The 22,700-nt window shown below is 40.5% G+C and overlaps 1 protein-coding gene across 1 annotated transcript in view; it reads right to left on the bottom strand.

Annotated features, from left to right (window-relative positions):
• LOC149302865 (cadherin EGF LAG seven-pass G-type receptor 1-like) overlaps positions 1–16,338 on the bottom strand; it is a 93,613-nt gene extending 77,275 nt beyond the window's left edge. Inside the window, exon 1 of the mRNA XM_089482078.1 lies at positions 13,053–16,338. Coding sequence (XP_089338204.1) covers positions 13,053–16,338 — 3,286 coding nt within the window. The remainder of the gene's footprint in view (positions 1–13,052) is intronic.
• Between the last annotated feature and the right edge of the window lie 6,362 nt (positions 16,339–22,700).

Below are 22,700 nucleotides of genomic sequence, written 5' to 3'. Positions count from 1 at the left end.
GATGGAGTGAAGAATCACACTTCTATATTTGGCAGGTGGGGGGAGAACATAACCTGCCTGACTGCATTGTGCCAACTGTACATTTTGGTGGAGGAGTAATAATGGTATAGGGCTGTATTTCAGGGGGTGGACTAGGCTGCTTTCTTCCAATGAAGGGAAATCTTAATACTTCAGCATACCAAGACATTTTGGATAAGGCCATGCTTCCAACTTTGTGGGAACGGCTTGGGGAAGGCCCTTTTCTGCTCCAGCATCACTATGCCCCAGTGCACAAAGCAAGGTCCACAAAGACATGGTTGGGTGAATTTGGTGTGGAAAAACCTGACTGGTCAGCACACAACCCTGACCTCAAGCACATCAAAAACACCTTTGGGATGAACTGGAAGGAAAATTACAAGCCAGGCCTCCAACATCACTGCCTGATCCAACAAATGCTCTGCTGGATGAATGTGTATGTATTTCTCACCTCATTTTAAAGCTGTCAGAACCAATCACATTCAGCGAAAGGGAGGTAGAAACTAATCATAAAGCATATGCTGTAAGACAAAATGGAATATCACTACACCTAACTCATAAACATATATGGGAAATCTCCAGGTTTCATCCAGAGGCTCTTAGAACCAGAGCTGATTACTGGGCATCTAAGATATCTATGTTGGCTCCACTCACTCTCAGCCCATTTCCGCAGAGATGGCAGAGGACACCTACACCAGGGGCTCTCCTACATTAGCACGCAAGTACATGCAGGAGGGGTTTGGGAAGCAAAGGTTTCCTAAGGTGCTAGAAACCTGCTGGTTCTCACCTTAAGGAGTGCCCTGTACATTCCCCTTTATGAGGCATATAATAATATATTTATGTCACAGTTTAGTTTTAAAGACAAAAGAAAGAACCCGAAATCCAGAGAAAACATCTAGACTGTGCCAGTTCTTCAGTCACATAAAGTCAAATAAATAGGTGGCATGGGTTCAAATACCTCCAGAGAGCTTCATCAACTGCACCTACTGAACAAATACTCAAACAAAACACATCATTCCTATTAGCTAACTTCAGAGGTCTCCGGAATACCTATTTTCATTTGGCTGTGCCCTTTATAAGTAGATGACTTAACAAGAAGAACAATATTTTTTGAATCTTTTCCCCAAATTTATGCCTGAAGAAGACATATACACTTTCCAAGGATGAGCACTAAGCGAAGGTGTAGTTAAGCCAAAGGGTATCTCTTCAGGAGTTGCATCCATTCTCCTCAGCCACGTTTTGGACAGCCAGAAGCTAAGGATACCTGTGAACCCTCGCAGATCATTAGATGACCTCGGAGGCAGTTCTGGATAGGTGATGTGGTCTTCCATCTTGTCATTACTCTTTAGCATACTTCATGCCCACTAGGTGATGGAATAAGAGCCAGTGAAACACCTATTTGTGGCTAGCCTAACCTTCTTGACCCAACTGGGGAACATGAGGAGGGACAATCATAGTAAGCCAGACTGGGATGTTCCCAGATATGATCATGAGAGATAATATTCAGCAACACTTGAAAAGCTACCTGTAGTGTATTGTGGGTCATGAGTTAAGCTTTGTCAGTAACATGTTCAAAAACATTGTTACAGTAATGATGTATTTTGAAGCAAACATTTATATTACAAATGGCACCATGGTCTTTAAAAAGTAATAGTTGTGATGGACCATTTGTGATAATGTAGCAGCAACTTTCATATCATTAATAAAAGAACAGCATTTGTGAAGCTATTATTAATGATTCATCCCAAGAGAGAAAGCCTCACTAAGATGGCCAATACTAATGGAGCCAAAAATACACTTACTGGACTAGGCCTGTCCTACACACACCTCCCGAGAAAAACTTCATAGGAAGTGTAAATTCTGCCTAAAGTCTCCCACTCCCTGCCCACTAGGATATGAGAAAATTGCATGCCCACTCTAACAAAGAGGTCCGCATTGGGGGCCTAAACTCAAATGGCCTTACAAACGTACTAGAAATTCCTCTTAGTACATGTGTCAGCATTATCAGTGTGTCCATCAGTTAGAGCTCACTAGTTGTTTCTTATTCCTATAGGTATGCAGTGACCACTAAATTAACTGAACTGATGATTTTGCATGCAAACCTTCTTAATGTCATAGGGCCAAGTTAGGAATTATTAGGTTGTGGTTAATAATTCACTATATTGGTTTTCCCCAAAGCTGTCAAATTACCCTAAAGATTTAATGAGCAGCTAATATCCCAACAGTCAGTCTGAGCAGTGATAAAGTCAGTAGCTGTATTCAGATACTACGCTGCACTGGAAAAAGTGACCTTTCTGATAACCATAAGCACTTCTATAAATGATTCAACGAATGCAAAGTAAATGACATATTTGCAATTGGCTTGTGCTAGGTATTTAAGTTTAGATATTTGTATTAGATAACTGTAGGTTGTTTTATAAGTGATATAGTTTTCAAAGATTAGCATATGGTTAGTTACTACTAAAGCATTTTTCTAAAATCCTCTCTTTGAGAAGAAAACTCAAAGTTGTCATAAATGAGCAAAACCCCTTATGTATACATAGGCTGCCACCATTACATACGCAATCATGTAAACATAATTATCATATACAGTTCAGAATTTCCCCCAGCAGTATACATTTTCTGTGCTTTACTCTTACATTTTATGAAGAGTGCGCCAGCAGGTTGCATATAAGGGCAAAATACAAAATATACTATGACATGAGGATATGACATACTGGTAAAGGAGAAGGACCCTGTTTTTGCATGTTTACAATCCATCATTATGCTACATAAAACAAGGTCCAGTAGCAATCCAAATTTGTATGAAAAGTGATTCAAGCCGTTGCTTACCGACGGAGCAATTCACTAGTGCTAAAGCCTGTCCTTATTAGCCCAACCCTGGGCTCTGAAGTTTTACGAGTGTGACCATCGGAAAGTAAATTAAAACACTCTTCTTTCCCATACTCAGTTCCATGTTGTATTCTGACTATTGCACTGAATGCTATACTCTTTCCAGGACTTCTGCAGTTTACAGGGAAAGACTCACTGTTCCAGTAAACGAAGGCATCAATAAAACCATCAGAGTAATGTAAAAGCCAAGGAGCTAGAGAAATCCTAGTACTTTACAATAGATAGAGTCAATAGTCCTATCTCAACTGTCCTTCCCTATCTACAAAGATAAGTCCTAATATATCCTTTCATTTCCTACTCAGACAGTTTCACGTTTACCCCCTGCTGTAGTAGTTGCATTCCATTTCTACACATATAAAAATACTAATTTGCCTCTGAATTTTCAACATTACTAAGTAGAAATTACCACCCCAGCCCACTAACTGCTTGTGTGCTCTATTAACATCCTACTTCTTCTTGTAAACTGGTGCTGTTTTATAGATGATCCCTTTGTTTAATTATTTGGGAGCGCTATGGGTGGGAACAGATTTGTTCTGGACATTAGTCAGCTATCTGGCACACAGAACAGGAACCAGAAAAGGGGAGCAACTCATTGACCTTTTTGGGACTTCATCTAAAGACAAACAAAAATACGAGCTTCCTCAATAAAAGTAATTATGCTGTTGGACACTGCATCAACTTTATCACTGCTTTCGGATTTTAGAATCCGTCTACTTCCACACGTCTAGCAGTGAAAAGGAGAAGACAAACCAATTGCAGTGCTGTTCTGAAATGCAATCTTATCTATTGGATCACAAATCTTTCACTCCAGCCCCCTGGGCAGAATCCTTTTCTGCTTGGAGTATTCCTAAAATCTGAACTATTCTTTGGGTCCCAGCATAATTCCTTTGCCAGCTATGCTGAACATTACACAAATAATTAGTGCAATTTAGATTGCCTAATATAGATGTTTGACAACGTTGAAGAAAAAAAATGTACATGATAATACTTTACCAATAATTCACCCAACTATCTCACTGTAACGTATATTAAATATCCTTTATTTGTACACATACATGTAAAAACAGGGTTTCAAAAAGGTTCAAAAACCACCATTTCACTCATTGGCAATTTGGGCTGCATAAGAGTTTTTTTTGTGATAACACCTAAAGCAGACACGTTTTATACGTGTAATAAAACAATTTGCAATGTTACAATGTTGTGATGGCTGGGTTATCTCGAGACTGTAAAAACTATCTGCACATTGTAACTGTATCTACCAAAGGGGTTATAATGTCCAGTTTTGCTTTGATTATAGTTTCTCTAAAACTAAGACTGAGAAAGAAACACAGTCCCTGCTCGAATTACAAATAGGCATCTTGGTTTGAATGTACCTCTAATGCACCAAAGTGCATTTCCAAAACACCCCCCACTCTGCTGGGGCATGTCAACTGCTGATACATTTTGCTGATAACCAGGTGATACCATTACAGATAGCAAGCTATTAAATGGGAGAGGCACTCCTCCTGCATATCCTCCTAGAAACCCGTCTACAATCCCAGAAAACAAATGGCCACATTTATTACTTAATAAGTGTAACAAATGCTGGGTTTTACTCAGATTGACCAGCTTTTCAATACTCATATTAGACCCAATTCAATATCACTAAAAAGTCCAAAGCAAGTAAAAGAACATTGTCTACCAATTCACATCTAAACAAAGGTACAGAGGTTTCTAAAAAAAAACCCTGTAATATCCCCTAGGCTGCCTAGAGAACATTTTGGACAAATTAACAATTTAAGACAGTCCCACATTGCCTCTATTTAAAAAAAAAATACCCCAATTCCTTCTTTGTATTGCTTGACATTGGAAAAATAGTTATATTCCAAAACTATTTGTGATCTACCATGGACATCTCCATTTAAAAAATAATTTATTAAATATGTTATTAATCACAAACAATCCCATTGAATACATGTAAGAATGGAGAGGTTGACTGGAAAGATTATCCAGAGCCTGAATTGGTGGCTGGTTAATAGGTCTGCGAGACACAGCTCTCAGTCGGATTAAGTAACAGACTTGGCAACATTACCCACAAGGTGTGCCAAGAGGGAAATAGAAGTGAACAAATTCTACTACCTATTATTACAGAGTTATTTTATTCTAGAAGCACAAAAAAACATTCTCAGCCATTCATTGTGGCTTTTGAGCCACAAAGCTCTGATGGTACTACAATGCAGGAGACTACACTCCTGTCATCAAAGAAATGCTTCCTCTTCACTAGCACAGTATTTCATGTTACAAGTCAACAGCTCCAAGACTGTGTAATGAATACAACTTATTCGTCGTGTCTGGCTGATATAAGCACTGTAGTATACTATTGTATATCTGTACTAGTGATAATAGAGGATTCTAGGTTTACTCTTGCCATTGGAATTTCCCATCATGCAACACTAGACTCTCTCCCATCCTCCACATTGGTAATTTTTATGGAAAGAACACTTTTCAGATAACCTTGCACTTTTCCCCCTCATCACCACAATGATAGCAGCCAACCATTACCCTGATACCATCACGCAGACACACATGTCTAGAAGGTCACAAAAAAGTTTTGTCTGCCTTTTGCCTGCCAGGCACATATGTATTTGTTAGTTTTATGTTTTTTTCACCCTCCACACTCCGCACTATGGAGGACAATGAAATATTTAGAACTCAGGAACTACAATACTAATATTTTGGCATATGATATAATTATCAACATGTTTTCTGTAGCTGAGTGAGAAAACAAGACACTTCCTGCATCAAAGCCCTTAGCTACCCTTTTGGGAAGGAAAGGTATACTGTAGAAACTAGACATTCAACTTCCATTCAACTGCAACCAGAAAAAGGAAACCAGGTCAACATGCACATGTTTGTGAATGAGAATATAAAAGGGAATAGAGACATTCATACATCTTCCTGATTACCCCAAAGAGTAGTCTGACCCTGCCAAACTTTAATAAAACTGATTAGCACAGCCAAAAATGTCATCCCTTCCCTTGGATTTGACTTTTACCAAGTCATACCTAATCATACAGCTAGTGGTTCCTACCTGTTTGTTATCCATGAGTTTTCCAATATATTACTTGATAAAATAGTTGCAAATTATTAATTACTTTTTAAGATGGCCCCTACACCATACACAGCTGATTAGCCCAATGGATGATCTTCATCATTATTCACCTTATGAGCAAGTTCCTTTTGAATTTAGATTTTAAGAAATAAAAACAAAACCCTTAAAAATTCCCAGGTGTAAACGAGAGATTAAACAAGTAAAAGATTTTGCTTGTTAGTCTATCTCAAGGGCAATATAAGAAACCCATTAGAAAAAGAAATGTACTAGTTATGATGCTCTCTGAAGTATGGATATTTATTATTGATGAGATCTGCCCTACATAATAGTAGATGGGTTTATGTAGCATGACCTGACAGCCTCTATAGCATTAGAATGGCTCTGTTCTTACAAACCCATCCCTGCAACATCACGTTTATGCTTGCAACCCTCTGGTTAAAGTGTTATAATTAGTAGCTGGGATTATAACATCATGATCCGACACCCATGCTCATGACATCATTTATAGTTCAAACTTTGCAGGTAAGGAGAATGCCCTATTAAGCTGTCAACTCATTTACGTTCAATAATAAATACACTGCTGTGCTCCTGGAAAGTGGTATAAAATAATAGCTAGAAAAGCTATTAAGCCTCTGTTCGCCTGAATACATTGCATATATATATATATATATATATATATATATATATATATATATATATATATATATATATATATATATTTCTGATTTTGGAAGACATATTTTTATTATAATCTACTATATTTGTGAAAAACAAGTTTAGGGCATTAACAGATAAAAAAAAAAAAACATACAACTTTATGTACATCCTGGAACTTAAACCTGCACATGCAGGAGACGGGAATTTCAGGATTTGTTGGTTTTGGGCTTTATTTTTACAGTAATAAAGAGAAAAGGGAAAAAGACAAAGCCCCTGAATGGCAGATATGCGATAGCAGTATTCACAGGTGCTAGAAGGTGCAGGGTGTTTACAAAAAACAGTGCAGAGCACAATGCTGTGATGAAAGGATATCGCCTGCAAAAACTGCAGCTCCTATGCTAAAAACACACACACACGGTATAAAACAGGTTACGGCATGCAACCAAGACTAAGATGTCTGTGACGATGAAATGGCTTTTAATTTCCATTTAAGTTGCCCTTAATATCCCAAATCTTGCATCTTACATGTTGCATGAACTCCAATGCATGAGCTGCATGCAAACTACTGGACATGCTCAGTAGCACTCCGACTGGGGTTAAAGAAAGCAGCAGGAGCCAATGGCATGTATCAAAGCAAAAACCAAAGCGCAAAAACACAGCAAACTCACAAAATATGTTTATATGGAAGTGTTCAGTGAACACGGGGATGTGGACAGATAAACCGCACCTAACGCGTTTTGCGCTAAATACTTCAATTTTGTTTGCAAGATCTCTATTTTTATCCGTCCCTATTATGTTATCTCTGCTCTGTGGTTAAGTTGATGATTCAAGCAGCAATTGCAAGAGAGAGGCCAGGAGAAGAGAGCGAACTTCAGGACAGGGAATAGATTAGGAATGTAAGCTTTGAAACCGTTTACCACATATCTCAGATGGAAGAAATAATTACACAAATCCTGGGTAACACAGATAGGACGTCTGCATTCCTTGCAATAGAGACAAACTAAATGACAGAATGTATGTTTGTTTCAATTATACCTATTTTCTTAAAATGTCTTAATGAGGTTTAATTTAATTATTATGTACTGAAACGCACATCTACTCTTACAGGGACCACTTCTTTGAAGGAGAGTAAGAAGTTCTCATATGGTACATAGCTTGAAACTTCTTTATCCTATTGATCTGACATCCACTGACATCATAATTGGAAACGTGTGATAATATAGATATATATATATATATATAATGTCAAAGTATTGCAGAGTATGCGGTGATACCTTTTTTATTGGAATAATATAACATTTAAAAACAAGCTTTCGAGAGTTATCCTCTCTTTATCAGGTCTGAAGCAATACTGATCAACATGAGATATATATATATATATATATACACACACATACATATATATATATATATATATATATCGTATTTGCTCATCTTATATTCAAAGTCGTCTTTTAATCAGACCTCCAGCTGCCAGTGGAGGTCTATGCAATGCGTGCAGACAACCTCTGCTGCTGCCGGCACTTCCTCTGGGGCTTCTATGATGGAGCGCTGGCATCACATGACCTTCCTGTGCTCCACCATAAAATCCCCGGCGGAAGTGCCGGCAGCAGCGGATATTGTTCCGCATCTCGTAGCCGGTGAACGTTTTCCATTTGCACACAGGCAACTACCACTGCTGCTGGCACTTCCTGGGGGGGGGGGGAGTGGCAAATAGGGGGTTAAAAGGCATGTCAGGGGCAGAGTGGCATATGGGGGTATAAGGCATATCAGGGAGGCAGAGTAGCAAGTCGTGGGGCAGATGTGCATAACTTGGGGCAGAGTGGTAAATAAAAGGAAATAAAAACAATAAAGATATATATATCTTTTTTTTGTCTATGTTAAAAAATAACACTCAATATACAAACAACACAAATCCGATAGAGATTCAAACAGTATAAAACAAAGGGGAAAAAAGAAACATTTTTAGCCTGTCAGTCATTATGGTTTATTCTCCTTTCATGTTTAGTTTGTGCTTAGCTTAAAAGGCATCACTTCCAATTTGTTGCTGGCAGAAAAAAAATGTTTCATAAATGTCTTGACAGTGAAAAATGTCTTCCTTTTGAAGACACCACACCTGTAATTCCACTTCACAGAGTGAAAACCGTGGCTTCTCACACTCTGCAGCATTTTCATAGATTTCGGTAATTTCTTGGCACGAGGCGCAATAAACGTATCCTTTCAGCAACACGAAGCCGGGGATTACATGGCAAGTTTATTGCAGTCTGTTTTATCTAGACACTCGATATACCGGACTATGAATGCTTGGTATTGATAGCAACAGCAAATGAGGACAAGCCGGGACTTCTGAGAGACAGAGGGCAGCTTGGCCTATGAACTGCAACTTTCTGAAACCGGCAAGTTGGAGAAAGCCACACAGTATGATGTTAAAGATCTGACATTTTAGGGAAATATCATACAGCTTTATTAAAAGGCTACCAAGATAGCGAGAAATAATATATCATAAGACAACAAATCCATGTGTAGCCTCGGCTTCTAGTCTTTGGAAGAAGCATAGAGTTAAAGTAGACCTGCTGCATTTGCAATTTTAGCACCATTACATGTTCTTATATATACCAACTACAGCTTGCACTTTTTAGTTTTCCATTCGGTCTGTCCTTTCACCTTGTTCTTCCTAAGTTTGCCTGAACTGGTTTTCAGCAAATGAGAGGAATGACAATGCACAGAATTGTGACAACTAATTAAAACCTTCCCAAAAGGTAATAGAGATAAAGGGTATTTTTAATACAAACATGATTATATCTACCTGTGTGCATGACATGCAAGGACTGCCCACCTGGCACACCAGTCAAATGCCCAATGGGTCACTGGCCAACTGCCTCCAACACTCAATCTGCTTCTCCACTGGCAGATCTGGTGCTGCAGTGTGCGTCTGGTGGCTAAATCTGCCCGGTTGCATGTAACGTGCAGCCACACACACCTACTTCATCAGGCGGTGTCCGGCTTTAAAGTGCCAAGGACGTCTTGTCATTGCTATGCTGGCCCTGATCCATCATCACATAACTTAAATTAATCAGAAATACTTGAGGATGAACGTCACTAGTTTCACGGCAATAAGGCTCCTGCTCAACATATCTAGGCTTCTTAAAAATTAGACTTCATGTTAACAATAAAACATTTCAATTAAATGTTATTATTTAGGGAAAAATATTGAATTTTTAAATACAGATTTTGAGTTCTCCCTCGTAAAGACCATTAGACATTAAATAGCAAATCAGAATGAACTCCCTTAGTCTGGTTCCCAAGGATTTCCAGTAAACAGCCATGGGAATAGTTTCTGGATAGTGTCAAACTGGAATAGTGGGCATTTACCATATGAGGAGGGGGAAACTCCTCCGAATCTAGGCAAGAAATCGCTGCCAAAACTCCCTTTCCCATGAAAAATATGCTCAATTGTGTTAAAAAGGCATTGCATGTCATGATTTTTGACTGATTCTTCTTGTAAAATGACACTGATTTCCCCGATCTTACTATACAATAGAGCGGTTCTCAACAATCTGTTCCAGCATGTCAGCTGTGCCTCTCTCAGTCGTCTTACAGACTAAACAGAAATACTGAATCTGCCTCCTGTCTGTAGATAAGAAGCTGGTGTTTATTGAGAGCTCTTAACAAGCATGCTATAATTGCTTAACGGTGCCAGGAGAACAAGTGCATATTATATGTATTCAGCTTCATTTATTGGTTTACATTATACATACTAATTAGGGGTTAAATTTCGATTGCTCCACGCATGCAGAATGTTAGCACTTAATAAAAAATATACTCTAAGTACATAAGAAGAAACACGAAAAACTGCTATTAAAGTAGACAGATGCATGAAGTTGGCCATATGTACACAGATTATTAGGCTCTTATATTAATTAGGGTGAGGCAAAAAGAATGCAACCCCAAAAGAAAAAACTTAAGGTTAATTCAGTTCAATAAACTCACATTTTTGCAGCTGAGTGAGAACTTTTTAACTGACTTCACTATGTATCACTAATGGCAATCTGCAATGAGTTGCTCCTGCAAGAAGGGGGCTAATTGGCTTGGCATAAGGTAAAGTGAGATAGGTAAGTTGACTTTCAAGAGAAGGTCACCAAATTTGGTCCTTCATAATGAGTTTGCCTTTATGGGCTCTTAACCAGAACAAGGTAGATCTTGTTGGTGGATCATAACCAAGAGAAATATTATAATGTGTATTTGGACACATCACCCACTGGCTGCTTCCAGAGACATTTAACCACACGTCTAGTCATTCTGAACTAAATTACATTACATTAGCCATATTCTCATCTCTGCAGCTAACTCATAATGTAAGTGGTCCTTTAATGTTCATTAAGCCATAAACAATTAATGAGACCAATATAATGGCCTGAGTTGGAGGAGATGCTGTATAGCTTTCCACTAATGTGTCTGGGAGTGATCCAGACATGGGGTATGACAGCTGGGTTGATCTCACATGGTGAACCATCTGCTTTGTGTTCAAATGCATGGCAGGTCAATGAAGTAGTTTCAGAAAAGGTCAGTATGAGCACATTGTCTAAACTGGTGAGAAAAGAACGTGGAGCACTAATTAACAGCTTCAGCAGTTTAAAAAAACATCCTGCCTATTTTGATGATCCCTGTGGGTGTCACATTTATAGTTTTTTTTAATGACATATAAATATAAGTATTTGTATTTTCATATTTCAGCTATATTTTCTCACGCTTCTGGTACAAGTATTTAGATTGAGGAAGGAAAAGAAAAAACAGCTTGTTGGTCTTTTGCATAAAAACTATAATGTATTAGTCGAATGTTCAACGGCAACATTAAGGGGAAAGGGATACTGTATTTAAAATTTAGTTATAATTAACTAATTTATTCAGTGCAGATTTATATATTTGACGTATACGACTCTTTAAAATGCAAGGAAGTGGCTTGCGGAATACATTTAGAATAATCACCTAAAAATCAAGATCATCCCTGCTGACTGTACCACATTGTCCTTAATAAACAGAATAAATTTTGCGTGAACAATAAAAGGTGTATTGGCTAAGGAGGGGTTTTGCAGGATTTCCTTTCCAGTATCATAAAGTTGTTTCTGTAAGTCAGATTGTTATGTTATATACTACATGTTATGTACTGCTTACCCATTGTACAGCTCTACGGAATTTGATGGCGGTATATAAAACAATAAATAATAATAATGTAATTGCATGGCAATCTCAGCACTTATTAAAGGAAAAGCTAACCAGGGTTTTTCCTTTATGATGTTTACTGATGCCAAGCAGTTGAAAAGTTCAGCTCTCCTTCCAGCTGCCAGGTTATTAAATACATATTTAAGTCACCTGTTGACAAGTTAAAGACACCAAATGATTGCTCCATTTGACAGTACTTCATAAAAATGTGCGCTAGCTAGAATTACATAAGTCAAACTAATCAAAGTGACACCGTTTCAATGTCATCAATTGGGCATAAATTTGTTTTATATGTGAAAAATAGTGACCTGTAAATTCTAAAAGGCAAGATTAATGTTTTTATCCATCTTGGAACACTGTGGAGTCTACATTAAAGCCTGAAAAACATGGGAAACATAGGAAACATGTGAGCATGACAAAGAGTAGTGCTCTTAGCCTTTACTATGATTTGTCTGGGAAAGTAACTTGTAAGAATTCCAAAACATATTTTAAAATGTTAATCAAAGTATACAGTATGTTCAAATGTTTCAAATCTACCAACCAAAATAACAAAACTAATCCAGGTGTCCACAACCCACATCTAAAAGAGCATGTCTTATTCTTCCATCTCCAGCCAAGCTTACTAATGCAAATTGCTACCCCATACACAGTGTATTATTAGTAGCAGTGTGAACATATGAATGTTCTATATAAACTCAAACAGTTCATGTTAGGTATTGGTAGAGTGCAAAACAAGATGACATATTATAATGGCAGATACATGGAAGAGCTACCCAAATGAGGTGGTAGGGATGTATTTAGTGAGATACATGCATGAATTGCTCCACATGTGAACTTTACTTCTGAGATAGCTAACTTTACCAGATGAATGTTATGAAGGACAGAGCATTTTACATAGCCATGGCGGGTTCTTTAGCCATGACCAACCTACCCTGTGCTATATTCTAAACATTATGGCTGATTAGCTATAGTTACTTGAACATTTCCTCCTGAAAGGTGATCGTGTTTAGTAACCTCTGCAAATATGTCAAAGCAAATTTATACTGCACTTCCTCGGTTTACATAATTCATCTAAACAGATAAGATCACATAGCTGACAAAATTAAGAAGTTGTAGGGACCAAACTGTAACAATTTCATAAAGAAACAAATCAGTTGTAAATGTCGGCTTCACTTACCAGAAACTGAGACCCTCATCAGGGCTTCCAGAGGTCGGTTATTGTCCAAGTCCCGGCTGAGCTTTAATTCTCCAGTAGAGGAGTCCAGAATGAGAAGGTTTAACTCATTACCTTGCTCAAAGCTGTAATGGAGAGTATCAGAGACATCTGGGTCATAAGCAGGGATTTTGCCAATTACTCCTGTTGGAAAGCTGTTGGATTTATTGGTCACATAGTTGTTAAATATGATCTCAAAGTCTTGCAGAACAGGATCATTGTCATTCTTATCCAACAATTTCACGTGGACTGTAGCCCTGCTGACCAAAGGGGCAGAGGTCGCCTGGACCACGATGACATATTCTGTCTTGACTTCATAGTCCAGGTCTACCAGAGCTGTCAAGTCTCCATTGAACAGATCCAACTGGAAAACCTCCGGGTTGTTTCCTTCCACTATTTGGTACATTATCTGAGCATTGGTACCTTCATCTGGGTCAGTGGCTGTTATTTTGGCCACGACAGACCCCACGGGACTGTTTTCCTCCACGAAAATATCCAGCTCGTCCTTCTCGAACACCGGAGGGTTGTCATTGATGTCCAGCACTGTGATACGAATATCCACGGGAGCTTTCAGAGGAGGGTTGCCCCTATCCACTGCATAAGCCTTTAGGTTGTATACCGGCACATTTTCTCTATCCAGCTTTCGGTATGTCCTGATGATGCCTGAGGTGGGCTCTATGTAGAAGTCTCCATCTCCATCATCTCCTCCTTGAAAAGTATAAGTGACCCTCCCATTAAGCCCAGAGTCTCTGTCAGTGGCTGAGATCTGAAGCACGCTGGTGGAAAGTGGAACGTCTTCAAACACAGAACCTTGATACCTATCCCTTTGGAACTGTGGGACATTGTCATTAGCATCGAGAATCAAGATCTCTACATAGGTGGTGTCAGATTTTTGTGGGATGCCATTGTCCTTAGCCGTGATAGCTAAGGTATAGGAAGCTTGATCCTCATAGTCCAGTTCAATGAGTGTTGTGATCGTACCTGTGTCAGGGTCTATCCTAAACTGGGGGATGTTATCCTCCATGAAATATGTTATTCGGGCATTTTCCCCTGTGTCTTCGTCTGTGGCGCTTATAGTGACTATAGAGGTGCCTATGGGTTTGTCTTCACTCACACTCACTGTATAATGAGAGCTCTGAAATACTGGCCTGTGGGTATTGGCATCTGTCACATTGATGAATACTAGGACAGTGTCCGAGCGGGTGCCGTCAGATGCAGTTACAGTAAGGGCATATTGTCTCTCTTGCTTGTAATCCAGAGGCAGTGCTAGGGTTATCAGCCCATGGCCACTCTGACTGGTTATGGCAAAGCGGTTCCTGGTGTTCCCACTGGTGATCTGATATGTCACAACACTGTTCACGTCCTTGTCCACAGCCGTCATGGTGAGGACACTGCTCCCAACAGCAGCATCCTCGTTGAGCCTCAGCTGGTAGACCTTCTCAGTGAAGGTAGGGTTGTTATCATTCACATCCAGTACTGTTATAGTAACGCTTGCCGATGACGTCATGATGGGATCCCCATGGTCTCTGGCTTCTACTCCAAAGGTGTAGAGCTCCACTGTTTCTCGGTCCAGCTCGGCAGACACTGTAATCCAGCCGGTGTTATTGTTAATCACGAAGGGGAAATTTGGAGGAATGTCAGTGAGGCTGTACTGTATGCGGGCATTGTCACCGGAATCCGCATCGTTGGCTTGGATATGAACTACCGAGTAACCAATGGGCACATTCTCCAAGACAGTAGCTTGAAATGGGGTGCTAACAAATATAGGTGCATTATCATTCACATCAATGACCTGCACTGACACCATGCCAGTTGTGTTGCTTAGTGGTGGCCTCCCACCATCCTGCGCTTTAATCCGTAAGGAATATTCTCTGATGGCCTCATAATCCAAGGGGTAAATGACATCAATGTTCCCAGTCAGTGAATGGATAAAGAACTGGCCTTTGATGTTGCCGCTTACCATGCTATAGTAGACAATGGCATTGTTGCCCTTATCCCTGTCCGTAGCTTGGACCTGCAGTATCTGAGTATTGGGGGTGACGTTTTCAGGCACTTGCACCACATACCTCTTCTCTGTGAACTGAGGGTAGTTATCGTTTTCATCCTCTACATAGATATAGACGGTAGCCGTGGCACTTTTGGGGCCCGTGTCCTTCCCCTGATCATTGGCTTCCACTATGAGTTGATAGTCAGCAACGGACTCTCTGTCCACCTGTGCCTTTGTTCTGACCACCCCTGACCTGGGGTCTATCTCAAACACTGCATTCACCCCGTCGCCGTTTACCAGCCTATACAGCATGTTGGCATTAGAAGGGGCATCTCCATCGGTGGCCCTGATGGTCATTACCTCGTAGCCCACTTCTAAGTTTTCCCTGATGTTCTCCCTGTACTCGGACTGCTCAAACATGGGGACGTGGTCATTGGTGTCACTTACTGTCACTGTGAGGAAAGTAGTGGCCGACCTCCTGGGCGAGCCGAAGTCGGTGGCCGTCACCTTCAGTACATGGGTGTCCTTAGTTTCCCTGTCCAGTGGCTGAGTGGTGGTAACAGTGCCCGTTTCGGGATCTATCTCGAAGTAGTCATTAGATCTGCTGTCAAACAGAGCCTCCATGAAGTACTCCACCCTGCCGGACTCTCCATCGTCCGGGTCCGAAGCCTTCAGGGTGGTCACTCGTGTCCCCGTAGGCTCGTTCTCCGGTACTGAAGCCTGGTAATTGTATAGCTGGAACTGAGGGGTACTATTTGTATTCCTCTTTGCCCTTCTCCGTCTCGAAGAGGCCACCTTGGCTTCTTCTCCGCCAGCTTTCAGTCTGACCCGCGCCATCACCTGCCCTGAAGAGTCCTGAGTGGGGCAAACGAGCAACACCCGAAGCCCTCTAGCATCTATGCTGCCACCCTGGTCTGGGTAGGAGGGTGACCCTCTCACTGTACAGCCCGGGCTCCCCGTCACGGCGGCCACCAGCTCCTGCGTCCTGTCCAACAGGTCCGGGGGATACGGGGGGCCCCCCGGGGCAGCCAGGTGCTCAATATCCACATCAAGCTCCACTGGCCAGAAGCTCTTCCTCCGGTGCTTGGTGTAACAGTCCTGCCCGTGCACGTACACTTGCAGCCGTAGAGATATGGAGGTGAGCTCCCTGCGGGAGGACAGCAGCGCAGACACAGGTTGCGGGAGGCTGGAAAGTCGCTTACAAGTTGCCCCAGAAGTCAGCCTAAGCTGCCCCAGCTCGGTCACCTCCACGGTCTCCATCATCTGCCGGGAGCCCTCCAAGTGATAAGTCCACCCCGCTCCCATAGACAGGTTAGCTCCTCCGGGGGTCCCGGGATAGAGATGCACATCCAGTCCCCCAGCCGGCTGGAGCAGCCCAAGAAGAGCGATCCACACGCACGGCGCCCACATCTCCCGTTCAGATCTTCTGCCTCGGCCCATTTGCACCCCTCACACCGGGCTGGGGGGCGGCATACCGGGGCGGACCCGCACCTCAACTTTAATTTCCACGGTAACTCTCAAAAGTGATTTCAAAATGGCTCCATCCCCCTCTCACCCTGTGCCGCTCCTCTCCTCCCCTCCCACTGTGGAGCTGATTAGCATAAACCTGCTCTATCTATTCACCCTGTCCGGAGCTTCCCACAGCAACCCCCCTCCTCCCCAGTGCTGGAGTGGACCGTGGCTTTCTCCGAAACAGCGGGCACAGGATGCCCACGATGCCAGCCGGGCGTCCGCGTTTAAACCACTACATGCCAGAGATGGAGCCGATGCTTTATAGACTGCAACCAACCCCACGGATTCTGCCCCCTGGATTAAAATTTCTCGTTCTTATTCCCCAACTCTCTCGTATGAACTTCTTTCCATTCACTGTTTGCCAATCAGCCCCCTTTTCTTCAAAAGCTGTATTTCCAGTGTTTCCCGGATGGGATTGTAAAGACCCACCTACCCACCCCCAACACAGGCTGCTGCCTGCACCTGTCCCCTCTTCTTTCAACTAAAATGTAGCCCTCCCTAAACTGCACATGATGCCAACGGGCGATTCCAGACAATAGCGGGTTAACACCACGGCCTGGAGGCTTTAATGCGGGGCATTTTATATAAAGGAGGGTACGAAGAAGCACGAACAGCGTGACCCATAAATCCACGAGCGACAGTTTGGGGAGGAGTGCCCGGTTATGTGGGGGAGGGGAATTTTCTATAAATATATTCCCATCACCAAAAGAAGCCATTGTATTTGGCTTTGAAATGGTAAACTGTAAATATTATTAGATACAAAGAGAAAACATGTTTTTAACATAAGCACTTCTGATCATTAAGTGGTTAAAAGGATAACTTGCAACGATTCTAAGGAATTTGTGGTCAAAATAATGTCACTTTTTAGGCGTGTGACTACAGTTTTTACTGATCTATAAAAGCAAGTATTTTTATTCTATGCCACCCTACCGAGACACAGGATTAAGGCTCCACGAAAAATCGAAAGTGCGAGTGGGAAAAGAAACTTTTTTTAGTTCAGTTTAAATGTATTGTTGAACACGTTGAATGAGACGAGTAAGTTGTTGTTACCATGGAGACAGTAGGTCACTGAAGCGTCCCCAGGGAGGGGATTGCCTGCCACACCCCATTTGTCTCAACGGGATGTCATGAAAGGAGATGTGGTCTAGTGCCACCTGCTGGCAAAATGTAAAATAACATGATGCTCTGTAATAATACACGATGTATTTATTCCGTCTTCCCCTCCACAAAATGAGACCTGACTTTTAATGAAAGGGGTACTTTAAATTGTCACCAAACCTATGGGTCATCTAACAACCATTATGGGTGATGCAGTAACTATATGATATGATATTATAGCCCAGTATGTCCCTAGGCACAAAGACTGCTTACTCAAAATAAAATAAATAGTTTTATTTTAAATTAGCCTTTGTATGGTGGTAGGGAATTGGTGGGGAAAAATGCTTGGGGAAGGAGGGGGGTGGTGGTTTCAAAGAAGCCATACCTATACAACTGCCATGACTTCCCTGGGGACATAGGGCCTTGTCTATCTCTAAAAATGCACCGCCTGAACTGTCCTTTGATGGTGGACCTCTGGGTTCATCCATCTGGCTTTATATAAGAGGGAAGCATCTCTGTAAATTATTTAAAATATTTTCACCGTGAAAGCATTACCCAAATCCATGTACTTGCTGCCATAAATAACATTCAGAGTAGGAACTGGAGATTGTTGATTTGTTAGCTGTTTTATTCTTGGTTTCAAGTCACTTGAATACAGCTGCTAACAACAAGTGGTATAATGAGGCCAAGCTCTTGCATTCCTCTACTATCTGCAGCCATACTTAATAAAACATTGGCATTCACAACTGATGCCTAATCTCAGTGCTGGAATATCCAACCGTGCAGCTGGGATGTGGATAACATTTTCTTAGCTTTTTGCATTACTGCTTCTGAAATATCCTAAAAGGAAAAATGTATGTTTAGGCAAACAATGGTTGCACCAGTGCCGTTTTTAACATTGATTGGACCCCGGGCAAGCATTTGCTCTATTGCGGTGCATGTGGCTTCAGTGCGGATCGTCGAGATATGACATCATATCCGGGCTCTACTTCAATAGCTGGGATGTTTTGCAAGGGAACAGTGAAGCAGAGGTCTGTAGTGACAGACCTCGCCTTCCCTTTACTTTGGGTTGGTTAGAGGAAGATCAATGATCTCCCCAACTGGCTACTCCAGCAGCAGGCTATCCAGTTCACCTCTGGAGAGAACAGGCATGGTGGTGGACACCACACATTGTGGTGGCGGAATCTTGTGTCTGTGTATGGACACCTTGCTGATTCATGGTCTGAAGGGACAGATGCTTTGGGCCCCCAGAAATGACTGGACTGCATTAAAGGCTGCCCTGGGTGATACTAACTACTGTTCTTACACCAAAAATGTTTGAAGCACATGCCGATTTGTCATGCCCCCTATGGACAGTTGAGCCAGTGCAGTTTTAGAGAAAGACAAGCCCATATGCCATATGGAAGTCATAACACCAGCTTATATCTTTAATTCTTACATGAGAAGTCAGCTATTTGACAATTAGGTATGGCTTCTGAGGACTAGTTTAATATGTCCCACTGACAGCCCTCGTGGCATATAGTTACTAGAGAATGATATTGTTGAAAGGTCTCCCTGTTTCATACATAAGCAGGCAGCTGGACGTTCCACACATACTGTAGGCATAATTTAAGGACATATGTGTCACTGCAAACATGGGTGTCACCAGTGCATCTAAACCACATAGAAGCATATTTCCATACTGTGTGTAGTACAATGTGATCACCGTCAGTTATAACTAATACTCTCGTACCAATGATAAAGTAATCTCTAGTGCTCCAGTTCCTGTCCCACTTTCTCATCAGTCTTTTATCAGCCCTTGCTTTGTCTTTGTCCTCTGGACATCTAACCATCTTATTCTTATCTTATTCCTTAATGGCTACCATGACCTACTGTTTCATCAAATCTTTGGCTCTTGACATTACATGTATGGATCACAGATACATAGGTAGTGATATAAGAGAAGAAACAATTGGCCTATCTACTCTGCCATTTAAGACCCTTTAAGACTCTTTTGTTGTCAACCTTGATCATATTCACTTCTTTGTAGCTAGTGATACAAACAGCACTGTGGTATAAAGGTCAGTGGAAACAAAAAAAGCCATACTAAATATAACATGAAATTAAATATCAATAGGCAAATTGGTTAATTATAGGCAAATTAACAACTCTCATCTTATTATCTCCTCATACTTGCATGAGAAACTCATTAGGACTGGCTCTTTACAATGTACAGTGACCCACCGAGTGGAAATTTTTACCTAACCAGCAAATGTTGAGCTTAGTGACTGCACCTAGGTAACAGTGTTCTTCTACCAGTGCTCTTGTCCTAGTGGTCATAGTACCAAACCAAGCAAGCCTCGTGTGCGCATTTTGTTCACTTAGTATTAGTGTTATGTGTTATTAGTGTTATGTGTTACCATCAAATACTTTCTGGTCCTGTGATGGAAAGGTTTGAGGTACCTTTTAAGTAAATCCCAAACTTGGAAGGACCCATCAGGAGTACTTCAAGGAGACATGAACCATAGGCTTTGCCTTATGAAAATGACATAACATTGTTTACAAATCATTTAAAATTTACAATGCTGAAGATAGCATGTAATGTTTTTATTTTAGATTTTTAATACAGTTTATGGGAACAGTTTGAACAATGCCAGTAATACATTTATCATGAGAAATATAATCCAACCCGTGAGCTTAACTGAGAGCCTTACTAATTTAAAAACAAACATTACTAATATCAAAATACACAATAGCACAACATTTAAGTGCTCCTAATGCAAATGTCAGAATCATAACATGAAATGCATTGTCCTGTTGGCAGATATATTATACTGCATACACCAAATGATTATCTCTAATAAAACATGATACCCTCATCAGTCAGGCCAGAGCTTTTGTAGTAAAGTGACATTTTTATGTTGTGTGGATGGTTTACCCATGATTAAGCATAGTCTCTCAGATTAAAGGGCAAATCCTATGGAAGAAAATATTTTCCTTGAGCACAGAAGATAGTGTTCTATACAGTAAAGTAGGTTAGGATTAAAAACGCCTAGTTTTATTTCATTTTGTTCCAATAAACTTCCTATAGACCTGTAGGTTGCCATTGTTGTCAGTTGTAATATTTTGCGTGGCTTTCTCTGTTCAAACACAGCAGTGAGCTGATTCTTTATGGCAGTTGTAATGAAGTCTGCTTCTCCTTTAATTAGTCAGAGTGTCTAAGAATCAGGGTGTTTGTCAAGTAGATTGGGCTACAAATGGCTAATATGCAGCTGTCTGAAACATTATATTATGCAACAAAAAACACTTTTAAAAGAAAACAGCACAAAACATATTTTTAACCAGATACTTTCAGTAAAATGAGAGTTTCCTTTTAAGATGCCAAACACAGGCCACTCTCTCATTAAAAGGTACTGAGAGGGTTATAACACCACAAGTATTATCCACTAAACTGAAAAGCCTGAAATGATGTGACATTACAAAGATCAATTATTCTTCACATACTTTGTCTATTTGACCTCTATTTTGGTTTTGATCTCCAGCTGTCATTGAAAGCGTGTTTTCCTTGATACGATATTTACTTTAGTCTTGTACTTTTGTAATTTTATTTATAGCACTTAACTTTGAAAATTATCAAGTTGAGTATTTATAAAGTTAACTTTGGCCTAATGACATAACACAATAGCCCCCCTCCACCCACTCCTTATGACTTATCTTTTGGAATTCAATGTTTGTATTGGAAGATGATATGAAACATATGAAATTAGTGCTCTCTGATGTGCACTTATATTATGGAGCAAAAAAAAAAAAGAAAGAAATTTGGCTTATAATATATGCCAGAGACATGTAAATACACACCTTGCTTATGCTCAGTGATAAAATAATGCAGATATAATAAACAGCAGATTAAAGTCAGTTTTAAAAAGGTCACTTTTGCAGTAAGAAGCCTTGGGGCTCCCCTTCCACAACTTTGCTAAGACTTGTCTTTCTAGTCAACCTGGAGAGAATTCGGGAAATGTGTTAATATATTGAATGCTCGCTTTAAAAGTGGTCCAGAATGCACTCAACCAACTTTTACCTATAACAATCAATTTAAAATCACAGCATGCTGTAGAGTCATATACAGAACCAGTAAACAATTATGAAGGGTCAGGGTCAATTATGAAGGGTCAGCCCTGATGAAAAAGTGTAGGCACAGAAAAAAATGTGTGCAGGGCCAACATAGCCCTTCTCACTGTATGGGTGGCTCGATTTAAATGCATACTCTATATGAAAACCCAAATTATCTACAACCCCCATATCAGTCAGTGAGACCCAGAGAAAGGCTTGTAGTGTCCAGTTATTTTTTTGTGATAAGTATATCAATTTTATCTGTGAATCGTGTCCAATGTGTCTTGCTGTGAAGAAAATAATGATTAAAGGGGTCTACCAGTATGAATTACAATACAAGCATCAAACAAAAAGCCATGGCACGTTGGTTCATCAGCATTTAAAAGCAAGTACTTTGAATCTCTACTGTCTGTGGGGGGGGGGGGCAACTACAGAACTTCCTTTGCTCTGGCTGCATCACATTGTTTATGTGACTAGGTTTCTATCATTACACTTTTGAACATTGTGTTGTTTCACTGAAGAACATGCAAAGATGAGTAGGGTGAAGGGGGTTTGAATTAGCATAACACTGTTCCCACCTATGTTAGAGATCCACCCAGCTTGCATATTGAATAGAAGACTGTATAACAATGAATCCCCTACAATACACAATTAAGCCCAATAATTACACTTTTCTAGCAGATATTTGATGAACCAGTACAAAGATTTTCCTTAAAATGTTCTTCGACAATGATATAATATTTTATCTGTAGTATACTTGTGTAAAGAATAATTACTCTGCTCACACAAAAACAGCATCTGAGGTTGCTATATAACAGCCAGCCAAGCTATTATCCACTATTTAGTGGATACTAGTGGATATGTATTGTTTTTATCATCATGGGAAGAATTTAACTAAATTTGTATCTAAAAACAGATGAGTTACG

Source organism: Sceloporus occidentalis, unplaced genomic scaffold, assembly GCF_023333645.1.
Source record: "Sceloporus occidentalis isolate IW3139 unplaced genomic scaffold, rSceOcc1.0.p SCAF_17, whole genome shotgun sequence".
Taxonomy (NCBI): Eukaryota; Metazoa; Chordata; class Lepidosauria; order Squamata; family Phrynosomatidae; genus Sceloporus; species Sceloporus occidentalis.
Note: the sequence above shows the minus strand (reverse complement) of the source record. Positions and strands in the feature narration are given on the sequence as shown.